The sequence below is a fragment of the Mixophyes fleayi genome, chromosome 5 (assembly GCF_038048845.1).
Source record: "Mixophyes fleayi isolate aMixFle1 chromosome 5, aMixFle1.hap1, whole genome shotgun sequence".
Taxonomy (NCBI): domain Eukaryota; kingdom Metazoa; phylum Chordata; class Amphibia; order Anura; family Limnodynastidae; genus Mixophyes; species Mixophyes fleayi.
In genome coordinates this window covers 110,354,753-110,367,403 of record NC_134406.1, presented here as the reverse complement: position 1 = coordinate 110,367,403, position 12,651 = coordinate 110,354,753, and the positions used below count along the sequence as shown (strand labels likewise).

General features: G+C 37.6%; 1 protein-coding gene across 1 annotated transcript in view; it reads left to right on the top strand.

Annotated features, from left to right (window-relative positions):
• The window catches only part of CLPTM1L (CLPTM1 like), a 38,192-nt gene extending 26,045 nt beyond the window's left edge, over positions 1 to 12,147 (top strand). The window contains exons 14-18 of the mRNA XM_075212672.1: positions 548 to 582; positions 6,791 to 6,846; positions 6,964 to 7,008; positions 8,924 to 9,039; positions 10,946 to 12,147. Of these exons, the coding sequence (XP_075068773.1) occupies positions 548 to 582; positions 6,791 to 6,846; positions 6,964 to 7,008; positions 8,924 to 9,039; positions 10,946 to 11,030 (337 nt within the window). The 3' untranslated portion in view covers positions 11,031 to 12,147. The remainder of the gene's footprint in view (positions 1 to 547; positions 583 to 6,790; positions 6,847 to 6,963; positions 7,009 to 8,923; positions 9,040 to 10,945) is intronic.
• The last annotated feature ends 504 nt before the right edge of the window (positions 12,148 to 12,651 follow it).

The window sequence follows — 12,651 nt, the reverse complement described above, 5'->3', positions numbered from 1 at the left end:
CCTAGCTACGCATTCCTTTATTTAATTCAAAATCTGTTATATTGCTCTGTCCCTTACAGGTACAATTTTATTTTGTAGAATATTATGATCATTTATTAGCCTCCCTAAAACCATAGATACATAAGGAAGAGTTTGAAGTAACTTCCTGTAGAAAAAAAAATATTACATTTCTGGAGCACTGTACGATATTCACAGCTTTGTGTGTGTACATTATTAGTGTTTGTTAGAGATGAACCAAGGCAGTGTTGTTAATGTCATATCCAATACTGGTGAAGAGTGCATCCAGTACTACCAGAAAGGACCAAAAATCCTCATGTCCTGCTGATTTGTCATCCGGCAGATATCTGCAAATTTGAAGTGTTCAGCGTGAAAGCTTTTTGCTGTACAATTCAAATACTCTACTTTTTTTTATTATTATTATATTTCTTTCACTTTTTTATGTATGGTAAAATCCCGCTGTTAAGTAATGGTAAATGTATACCTTAGTCTACTGTTAGGAAGCACTTTCATTATTTTTTAAAAATTGTTATCCTATTTTTTATTACAGCTGGTATTCTTGGTTAATCAACAGCTTTGTCAATGGTATGTAAATGTAAAATTAATATTATTAACTATAATTACACTTTAATCGGACATTCAAATAAAATCCTCAAAGGAACAATTGACTTTTTGTTTTGCTGAAGTTCAGTCACACCAGGCAGGGGCTACACAACAGAGAGAAGACAATTTTTTCCACTATAAATGTGCTTATAGGTATTTTTGGCTTCAAATGATATACAGTTATAGGATGATCCTACTGCACATTAACTTTGCCTTTGTAAATGACATGTAAGCAACGTATTAAGTTTTTGATCCCTAAATGAACTATTCATGTATAAAGATATGTATATTTGTGTGCATTTAAAAGTCAACTGAAACTGTTCTAGTGATTTTATTGTCTTTTACATTTAAAGTTAAAAGTAAAAGATTAGCAGTCTTCTCTTACTATGCTGGCTGCTGGATTGATCCTACCACTTGTCTCAATCACAAGCTGACTGTTTTCACATGATCTGATTATTAGGCATGGTGCTCATTTTGAGTCCACACACATAGTTATATCTGGAAAGTTGGCCTTTATCATATATGAATAAAGAAAAAGAGCCATCATCTAGTGTACTCTAGGACATAACTTGTTAAAATCACAAACTTTATAACATATTAAAACCATATCCCAAGCTATCTCTGCAAGGTAAGTTACTTGATAATGCGAAATATTACATTTAAAAAGATGTGGGAAAGAATTCAGAAAGGTGTGAATTGAGTAGATTTGAGTAACACTGATGTGATGCGTTTCCATGGACTGTTTCGGAGACACAACGTGACACCTCGCACCAAATTGAATCTGCCCCTTTGTTTATAAAGCTGCAGTGGTGTATTTAACACCTTCATTTGCCAAAGCAGACACTGTCTTTGTCTTGGCAAATTGCAGGTGAAAAATACACCACTGCATCTTAGAGTTTATGTATTTTAAAGATAAAATCAATTTCTCTTTCATCCAGTCTGGGGGACACTGCTTACCATGGGGTGTGAAGGGGAGCATGGGAGTTGGCACCTAGCTAGTTAATTTCTAGCGTTGCTGACAGATCCCTCCCCTCCCCTCTACATACCCCCGCCTCTTCCTCCTCAGTTTTTTTAGGTGCCCAAAGGAGTTGGGCTTACTGTGGCTGCTCTGCAGCTACACCTTGCTGATTTTACTTTATTTTCATTTTATTTTATTTTGCTAAATGGATAACGTGCAAGAACTGAAGGGGACTCCTATGCTGTAAATAGCTGCAGCCGACAGAATTCAGTGTGAGCAGGACGGCTCTCACTGCCAGTGCTTCATGACAGGTGCTGCCAGCGATCTCAGGGACTGCTGTCACACCGGAGCCCCTTCCTTGCAACAGAGACCATCAGGTCTTTACAGTTAAAAGTACCGGCGCTGCCACTGTGGGCATAGAGCGCCACTACTCGGTAAATGGCGCCCGCCATTTGGATAGATTGTACCAAGTCACCCGCTCTCAGAGCATAGGGGGGACTTAGGTACACGCTCTTGGTGCCATATGCAAAAAGATGGAGTGAGGCACTGTTTTAGTTGCTGCTAGATAGAGAGCACACTCGCAGAACAGCAGCGCAGGCACTGCTCTCTCAGCTGAGAGCCAGAGGCTCTCACTGGCAGAGCAAAATTAGGGTGCTTGAATACAGAGTCACTCTTTGGGCCTCACCGATAACCGGCGCTGCCTTTAGGCATGGAGGGCCGGTTATCGGAATGAAAAGAATGCCTGCGGCCATTTTAAAAAATAAAAAAATAAATATAGCCGCTGTGGAGGAGGTCTCCACTACTCTGCCATATACTATTTGTTTTCTTCTCCTCCCCGCTAATGGGGCAGGAAAAGCACTTCAGAGAGACAGCATTATAAGAGGGGAGGGGGGGGGGAGCTATAATATAGAGCTCCCCTGCTCTCCATGGAAAGAAAAGTTGGATTAGTCCAGCCTTTTTGGCGCCAAATATAAGTCCGGGAAAGGACACACATCAGAGTGAGCAGGTACTGCTGTTGGACTTCTCCCCTGTTTGGCTAAGTATCTGATTTATTTAAACATATATTATTGTATTGCTGACTGCAAGATGGGCTAGTGGAAATTATATAATAGTTCTCCCACTTGCCAAGTTATTTTATTTTGGTTTAATAATTTATAAGTATAACTTTTATGTCTATGCTGTCTCTCTCTCTCTAACAGCTAAATTTAAGTCTGTATGTTTGGTGCGCCTTACTTTGTAAAATGACAGATAAAGGAAAGGGCCCTAAAGTAAAGTGTTTCACTTGCTCCAAATGCAATACTAAATTAGCTAGTGAGCATTGAGACTCAGGTGCTCTGGGCTGATTGCAGCCATTCTGGAAAATTTGCTGCAGCTGACAGCCTTTCCTTGCTAAGTAAATTTTGTACTCTCTATAAGTAGATAGGGAAGTATAAGATTCTGAGCACATTTTTGTGGGATGAGCATAATGTTTCTAAAGGATTATTGCTCTCTCATGAACAGAAATACTATCTTTTGACTGGTTCATACATTAGTGTTTTCTGTGCAAATATCTGGTGTATGTGCTTGTATTTTGCAGTGTGGTAGCTTTATTTTCTACTAAAAAAAAAAAATGTTTGAGAAAAGTAAAGCAACATGTGCAGAGTTTTTTTTCCCTGTTCCAAATGCAATGCTAAATTAGCTAGTGAGCATTGAGACTCAGGTGCTCTATACTGATTGCAGCCATTCTGGAAGGTCTGAGGCTGCTTACAGCCTGTCCTTGGCTAAGTATATTTTATACTCTCTATAAGTAGATAGGGAAGTATAAGATTCTGAGCACATTTTGGGGGGATGAGCATAATGTTTATAAGAAATTATTGCTCTCTCATTGACAGAAATAATATCTTTTTGATAGATTAGTAGTATTTTCTGTGTAAATATATTTTGTATATGTACCTGTATTTTACTCTGTGGTAGTGAGAAAATTAAAGCAAAATGTGCCACGTATTTTCCCTGTTCCAAATGTAATGCTAAATAGCGGGTGAACATTAGGATCCAGGGGCGCTCTGTACTGATTGCGCTGCGGCGTCAGTTGGGGCGCAATGTAAAAACGGCTCCATTCAGGCTTCAATCCTCCTGAGTGGGTACTGTTTTTGACACAGGGGGTTGGTACCCCGGTCAAACTATGATCTAACCCATCGGAGGTTCCAGTGGTAGTTTAGGTGTTACCTTCTGCCTCTGAAAGCGGTAGCCTTTATTAATTCAGTCATGTCTATAAAGAGAACAAGTCCTTTACCCTCGGTAGTAGGACAATCTTCTCTGGCGTATCAGGTATTTACCTAAAAATAAGAGACATAGATCAGCAAATTCGCTGTTTCTATTGTCTGACTCAGAGGGATCCTCTGAGGGAGAAGGTGAATGGTTAGAGGACTGTGACTCCTCATTAATAGGATCATAGGAGAGTTCATATTCCCTCACTTTGCAGAGTTGAGAGAGTAAGCAGTTTTTCTTGGCTATGTGCCTGAAGGAAGACGCGAGTTAAGTGTATGAGGCAGACCAGAATTCAGCATCCAGTCTTCCTCTAGTTTTGGCTACAACTGTAGCGACCAGAAGAACATTATGGTTAAAATATGGAATGCGGATGTGGAATCTAAAAGATTATAGTATCCCTTCCTTACGCTAGTGGAGTTAATACTCCAAGATCTAGGATTCCGAGGTTGTTTTTTTTTTTTCAGACAGCCCTTTAGGGGGGAGCATGTCTGGCAGAGGTCATCCGGTTAGATCTAGATTTTCTGGAGGAGGAGACAATCTCTTCGGGGAAGATCAGCCTCATCCTCCTCTTCTGGGCGAATTATGCACATGGTGTGTCAGAAGATTTTTCTTCCAGAGGACAAGAGGTCTCTGCAAGAGGGGATGAACAGGATTCTGTCCTGTAAGAGGCCGTTGGTCCTTCTGTGTATGAGGAAACATGGTAGCGTTTTTTGAGACTCTCCCTTATGACAGGATCCACTCTGTGTTTTCAAGGGAACATGTTGAAGAAGTGGACGGGGTCCCATCTGAAGTTAGATCGTCAGATGGTGTTATCTCTGGAGACGACACAGTCTCTCGGACGATGTTGAGTCACGACAGGAAGTTTACAAAATTTAGTGCAAGACCAGAAGAGATCTAATAATGGCAGTGTATGTGTTCACAATGCCAGGGGACTTCAGGCGAGGTTACCTGGTTACCCTTATATCAATGATTCCCAGAGTCCTTGAAGGCTCAAGAGGGAGATCGGCCAGTCATTCTTGTGGCGCCAGCTTGGACATGAAGAGTCTGGTGTCCAGAGGTTCTTCTTTGACATTGGACCTGGTTATTCGTACCTCTTTGGAAACTTCTGCTGATTCAGGGACCATTCTTGCATCAGAATCTAGCCCAATTGAATTTAAAGGCATGGCTTTTGAAGCCATTCTGTGGAAATCCAGAGGGTTTTCTTCCAGGGTAATTGATACCCTTATCTAGGCTAGAAAGCCAGTTCGGCTTAATTTTGTCACCGCATTGGCGTTCATACGTGCATGGTGTAGGGATAAAGCCTGCAGTTCAGAGTCTTTATCTTGTTTTTATACAAGATGGTTTGGATGTTAGGACTTTCTTACTGGGAGTGCTTCATATACAACCTCCCTATGTTCCACCAACGAATCTTGGGATCTTGTTTAGTCCTTTATACGCTGCAGGAGCTTCAGTACATACCGTTACAGTCAGCAGAGTTACGGTTTTTAACTTGGAAGGTGGTTTTCCTTCTTACTATTGCCTCAGCTCGAGGGGTATCTGAGCTTGGGGGGCTTTGTCGTGAACCTTATCTGGTTTTCGGGATGATAGAGCAGTTCTAGGGACAGTGCATCATTCTTCCTAGGGTGGTGTCTGGTTTTAATGTAAACCAGGGAATGGTGGTTCCTGTGTTCACAGAGGATCCTCAGGGATCTGGAACAAGGAACATGAAATTTTGGATGTGGTCAGGGCTCTACAAATTTATGTCAAAAGGACTGCAATGATTCATAGGACTGTTTCTTATTATCTTGTTTGATTGTTTTGGACGTGGATGATCAGCGTCTAAACAACTTATTGCTAGGTGGCTTACTCTGACTATAAGGCAAGCTTATGTCTGTACTAACCGTCCAGTACCAGAGTGTATTGTTGCCCATTCTCCCCGTTCTGCGGGGATGTCCTGGGCTTCACTGAATGGGACCTCAGCGGACCAGTTATGCAGAGCAGTTACCGGGTCCTTGGTCCATACTTTCACAAGATTGTATCAATTCAATGCCTTGCGTCTGTGGACGCCTCAAATTGGCCATAGTGCTCTACGTGCTGGGCTATCAGAGCGGTCCCACCCTTAGGGGGCTGCTTTAGAACGTCCCCATGGTAAGCAGTGTCCCGCACACTGGATGAAAGAGAAAAGAGGATTTATGTACTTACGTTAAATCCGTTTCTCTGATTCCGTCTGGGGGACACTGCGATCCCTCCCTTCTGCTTTTCTTCTGTATGCTCTTGTTTGACCTTTCTCCTTGGGGCTTTTTGAATTAACTGAAGAGGAAGAGGCGGTGGTATGTAGAGGGGAGGGGTCTGTCAGCAATGCTAGAAATTAACTAGCTAGGTGCCAACTCCCATGCTCCCCTTCACACCCCATGGTAAGCAGTGTCCCCCAGACGGAATCAGAGAAACGGATTTAACGTAAGTACATAAATCCTCTTTTCCCCAGGATTGTATTTTTTGGATACATAATTATTAATATCATTGTAATAGATCTGTTACGGCTTTTATTCACACCTTTCAAAATTATTTTTCATATCTTTTTGATTTTAATATCTCATTTTGAAGGAGCTTACCCTGCAGAAATAATTTGGGATATAGGTTAAACATGCCTTTAATAAAGTTTGTGATTTTGAGTTATGTCTTAGAGCGCACAATTAGCTGATCATTGTAGTAGTTGAATCAAAGTAAGACGACATTATGTGATCAGGGTAGATGACCGTTTCTATGAGACTGACCAGATGCAGGTGAATTCTTTTTTCTAAATTCCAGATTCAGGCTTTTATTTTTGTGGCCAATTTTAGTGAATATATTATCTTGCTAGCAATTTCTTCCATGTTACTTTATATCTCTACAGATATTGGCATATGCTAGCATCACTTGTATTTTACAATTGTATACTATTTGTCATATAACTACTTTTATTTTGAAAGCATAATTCTAACTGAAATAATATTTTTCCTTTTATAGGTGTGTATGCTTTTGGATTTCTTTTCATGTTGCCCCAGTTGTTTGTAAATTATAAGGTAACATTTTACATTGTGAATACATATAAATAACATGATATATTTGATTTGATCATTACAGCAGTTCTCATTTCTTTTTTTTCTTTTTTTTTTTTCTCTTATCTTTTAATTTTACAGATGAAATCTGTGGCACATTTACCATGGAAGGCATTCACTTATAAAGTAAGTGGTCAATAGTTTACATTACACATCTGTATTTGTATTCACATGCTTTATTACATTTTTATTATTTTTTTATATCCTTAAGCAAATGTTAATCTACAATAAATTTCAGCTAGAATTTCAGCCACATCAATAACCAGGGCCCTGATTCATCAAGGTACGCAAACGCATACGCATCTGTGTTTCATACTTTGAGTGACGCAAACCGTTATATTTGCGTTGGAGTTTGAGATTGAGTTGACTTTGAGTGCCGTATCTGCTCTGTTTGCGCTGCGTATGTGGTGTTTTACGTAGCTCAAGTCCCGTTTAGCAGATGCGAATGAGTTTGCGTACCTTGATGAACCAGGCCCCAGGTTTCAGCTTGGTAAGTCTTCTTGCATGACCCTGAGCTGCTTGATAATGGCAGTAAGCGTGATAAGGGCGCAAGTGGGAATTTATTTACAGCATCTCTTTATATTGTAAGAAAGATACAAAGGAACAATATTTTAACTGTTTGCCCAGTATAATTATTAAAAAATTCTTAAAGGTGAAGTTTTCATTTGAGAGAGATGTATAATAATTTACTAAGTCTGCAAGCCTACTTGGCTATTGTATCTGTCCCCAAATCCCCATGTTAATTACCAATGCCCTCCTTTCAATTTTAATGTGACAAGATGGTCTTACTCAGCCGCCCTCTTTGGGTCAGTAGCCTTATAGTTTTGTCTTGGGGGTCCTCTAACTGTCAGTAACTCGTTACTGACCATTTCAACTGATGGTTTTTCTCCCACCACACACTCACTGCCTGTAGGTGTCAAGTATTGATAATGCTCCACAATGATGCCCCCAGTTGTAGTAGAGTAGTTACTGCCCCACTGTGTTCCTTAACTGGCATCTGGAATACTTCTGGATGGTGTGTTTAGCTGCTGCAACAGCTTTTTAGCAGTGTCTATGGTTGGTTCCTCCTGAACGTTTGCTTTGGATCACGCATGCTGAGCATTGATTCATTGTGGTGGGTTCAGCACAGGACAGCCAGGTGAGGACTAGAGGGTTAGCTTTTATCTGTAGGTCACGGGAATTCAGCAGTTATATGCGTCTTGCAGGAATAGAGCAGGATTTTTATGCAGTGTTGTGTTTTTTGCTAAAATGGTTGCACGTCGCTGCAAGGTAGGGATGACTAATGCACACACTTATACACTTTGCTACCTTTTGTGCACATTTTAAAACACACAGGTTGGCAGCCCCCTGTCCCTTCAACCAGTCAAGGTTGATTCTCTTATCTTGCACGTGAATTAGCCTGGCTCTGATTTGCACTTTTAATATTGTAGTCAGTGGTAGAGTTTGGATCCTCCCTCCAAGCTGAAATCTGCACCAGACAGATGGTAGCCAGATAGCCAGACCCCAGAGTAGCATTCTCCCTTCTGCCACTACTGTAGCAGGCTTCCTTATGGCACTTCTGCTTAATTGGAATCTCGGTGAGCAAGGAGTCTCCTGGATTCATTGGATTCCAGGAGGCGCCATCAAAAGCCTCCCTGTCATTGTTCGAAGGCTGGGACTGAAATGCAGCAGGTAGCTGTCACTGCTTTGCTCAGTGGCTGCTTCTGCGGCGCCCCCGTTCCCCATGAGATCACCAGGGTCAGTCTAAAATACATTTATATCTATTTAATATTTACACGTTTCAACCATTTCTGTTAAAACATTTATACAAGGTGCGCTGCCTGATCAATAGATCAGTGCAATTAATCCCAAAGGCGAAATTCACAATGTGACGGTCTGTAGAGAGAAAGCACACCTTTTTTTATTTTTTTTTATGGTTTTCTTCTGCTAATATAACATTCTCCAGCTTATGCTTAAGTTCATTATAGAATAAGCTCTTATTTGTGTCAGTATTTCCATTATTCTGTGAACTATATTATTCTTTTCTTTTCTCTTCCAACAGGCATTTAATACATTTATTGATGATATCTTTGCCTTTATTATTACTATGCCAACATCACACAGACTGGCATGTTTTAGAGATGATGTGGTCTTCCTAATTTATTTGTATCAAAGATGGTAAGTACACATCCATTCTTTTTCATATACTTGCATATGTAAAAGTTTCCATATTCCCGGATTAGGGTGTGTCTGTCTGCATTATATATATATATATATATATCTATATCTATATCTATATCTAGATATATATCTATATCTAGATATATCTATATCTATATCTATATCTAGATATATCTATATCTAGATATATCTATATCTAGATATATCTATATCTAGATATATCTATATCTAGATATATCTATATCTAGATATATCTATATCTAGATATATCTATATCTAGATATATCTATATCTAGATATATCTATATCTAGATATATCTATATCTAGATATATCTATATCTAGATATATCTATATCTAGATATATCTATATCTAGATATATCTATATCTAGATATATCTATATCTAGATATATCTATATCTAGATATATCTATATCTAGATATATCTATATCTAGATATATCTATATCTAGATATATCTATATCTAGATATATCTATATCTAGATATATCTATATCTAGATATATCTATATCTAGATATATCTATATCTAGATATATCTATATCTAGATATATCTATATCTAGATATATCTATATCTAGATAGATATAGATATAGATAGATATAGATAGATATAGATATAGATAGATATAGATAGATATAGATAGATATAGATATAGATATAGATAGATAGATATAGATAGATATAGATATATATCTAGATATAGATATATATCTAGATATAGATATATATCTAGATATAGATATATATCTAGATATAGATATATATCTAGATATAGATATATATCTAGATATAGATATATATCTAGATATAGATATATATCTAGATATAGATATATATCTAGATATAGATATATATCTAGATATAGATATATATCTAGATATAGATATATATCATACTGTAATACAAGTTTACTCTCTGAAGGGGTAAAGAGATTTATCACAATAATTTTTTTATTCTTATGTGGTGGATCAATTCTAGTTATGTGTTGATTTTCTTTTTTTTTTTTTTTCCATATAAAAAGAAATCTTTTTTTGTGTCTGTCCTGTATGTGTCACACACAATTCATTGCAAATTTCAGGTTAAAAATGATCAATCAGAATCTGAACTAATGCATGTGATTTAATGTCAGTGTTTTTCATGATGAAATTTGAATATTGAGTGAATACTTGTCACAAGAATTTATTGGTTATCCTAATACTTTAGCCCTCTTGATGTGTTCAGAGTAGATATTAAACATTCTGAGTACTAGATTTTCACTTCTATTCACGACTTTCTATTTTCTAATATTTTGCCTCATGTAGATCCAGACATGAAAAATTCTTTAATAAGACAATGTACAAATTTTATTTAGTTTGAAAATCGGTGGACCGGAGTGCTTCTTATAGAAGCATTCTAGTATTTTAGTTGTTTCAGTATGCCACTGTAAAACATTTATTTTTGTTCTCTTTACACTTTAAAATGCTGACTCACTGACCATCTTTGTCAGTCAATCAAAGGTCCTCTTGTGATGACTCACGCTTATTGCCAGGGCAGACCTGGGTTTAGTATGAATGGGGTCAACCCGGAAATTTCCTGGTTCCAAAGTGCAGTGAGAACAGGGTCTGATGAGCTGGGATGCTCTGTGACACTGCAATATCCCGGATTCAAAAACCCAGGATATTGCTGGGGCGGCAGTGTGAACGTGGTATTAGTGATTCCAAACTTCAGCACACTATTGTGTGTGTGTGTATAATATAAATTACATATATTTACTAGTATGTTTTACTAAGGAGGAGCAGAACACAAAAATAAAAGCAATAATATGAATTAATTTATAAAGTTTGTATGATGCAATCCCAAAAGCCATATTACATATTAATGCTGTGTTTTCTACCCATTAGGCTTTATCCTGTGGATAAAACTAGAGTGAATGAATATGGTGAATCCTATGAAGAGAAACCAAAACGGAAGCCACATATAAACTAGATTTCATTCATATGGACTACCTTCTATCTCTTACTTGAAAGATATGGCGTGCAATGAAGAAACTAGTGAATTTATCAACGAGTATTTTTGAATGCTGTGGTAAACCTTTCCAGACGCTATATTGTCTACATTGCCAAAATCCTAAAATGTGTTTCCTCTTAATAATGTTTCCCACAGCTTTCTTCTCAGTTTTGTTTCTGATATATTTTATTTTATACTGGCAAATTGGAATTATTACAAGAAAATTGTAAAACTGTGTAGCTTACTTTTTAAGGGAGAAGAAATTTCACAAGCCGCTAATGTTTGCTTGCAAGGACTGCCTTTTGTGCAGAGACTACTGTGCATTACTCAAAATTTGAGACTTTGGTGTACCGAAGCTCTGGAAGATTGTATATAATCGTTAAACTCGTTAAATTTCCATTCCATACTGTAGTCACTAACATTCCATTGCGCTTATTTACATGATATGTGAGACAATATTCAAAATGTTAAAGAAACATTACCTATGACAAGACGTGATCAACTGAAACCCAAGCTTGAAATACCATGGTGTTTGATATGGCACTTTGCATCATTGTAGAAATTACTTGCACCCTTATTTAAGTTGTTGTTCCAAGCATGTTTTGACTGAAGCAGCATGTTTTTGGATCGTTATGATATATATATTTCCCACTGGTTGAAGATATTTTGAAATCAAAGGTTAATAATTGTCAAATAGAAAAAATACATTGTGTTCTTTTTAACTTAAAAAATATCAATCTGGATCTTTTACCTGGCTCAAAATAAGGAATGTGAAATTACAATATTTTAAACTTTAAAAGCAATTTTTATTTGTATCAACTACTATGCTTCTGTGCCAATAGAAAATCCAGTATCTTACCACCTAATTTCAAGCACAGGCAGCTGCAATAGTACAATCATGTGTTGCTAAATCTAATTATGTTACCACAATGAAATTATATGTTCTGTAAAAATATAGGTATCTTCCCTTGTTGTTTCAGCTGAAATATTTTATGTTCAGTTTTAATGTTTTGACAATATAATTCCTATTGAGCCGAAATATAAATTATATGCTTGAATGTGTGTTTTATATAAAGTCTGCAATTTTGTTCATTCATTCTGACTCTTAATTTTTTTTTATTTTATTTAGTTTTACTTCTGCTGGGTGATTAAACATTTTTCTTTTACTTTGATACAAATAATTATACACATATACATGAGAGAATAGTTCATCATCATCATTTATTTATATAGCACCACTGATTCCGCAGCGCTGTACAGAGAACTCATTCACATCTGTCCCTGCCCCATTGGAGCTTACAGTCTAAATTCCCTAATATAGACACACACTCACAGACAGACTCATACAGACAGAGAGGGAGACAGACAGGTAGAGACTAGGGTCAATTTTGATAGCAGCCAATTAACCTACTAGTATGCTTTTGGAGTGTGGGAAGAAACCAGAGCACCCGGAGGAAACCCACGCAAACACAGGGAGAACATACAAACTCCACACAGATAAGGCCATGGTCGGGAATTGAACTCATGACCCCAGTGCTGTGAGGCAGAAGTGCTACCACTACGCCACCGTGCTGCCAATAGTTAGATGTATAAATGTGTG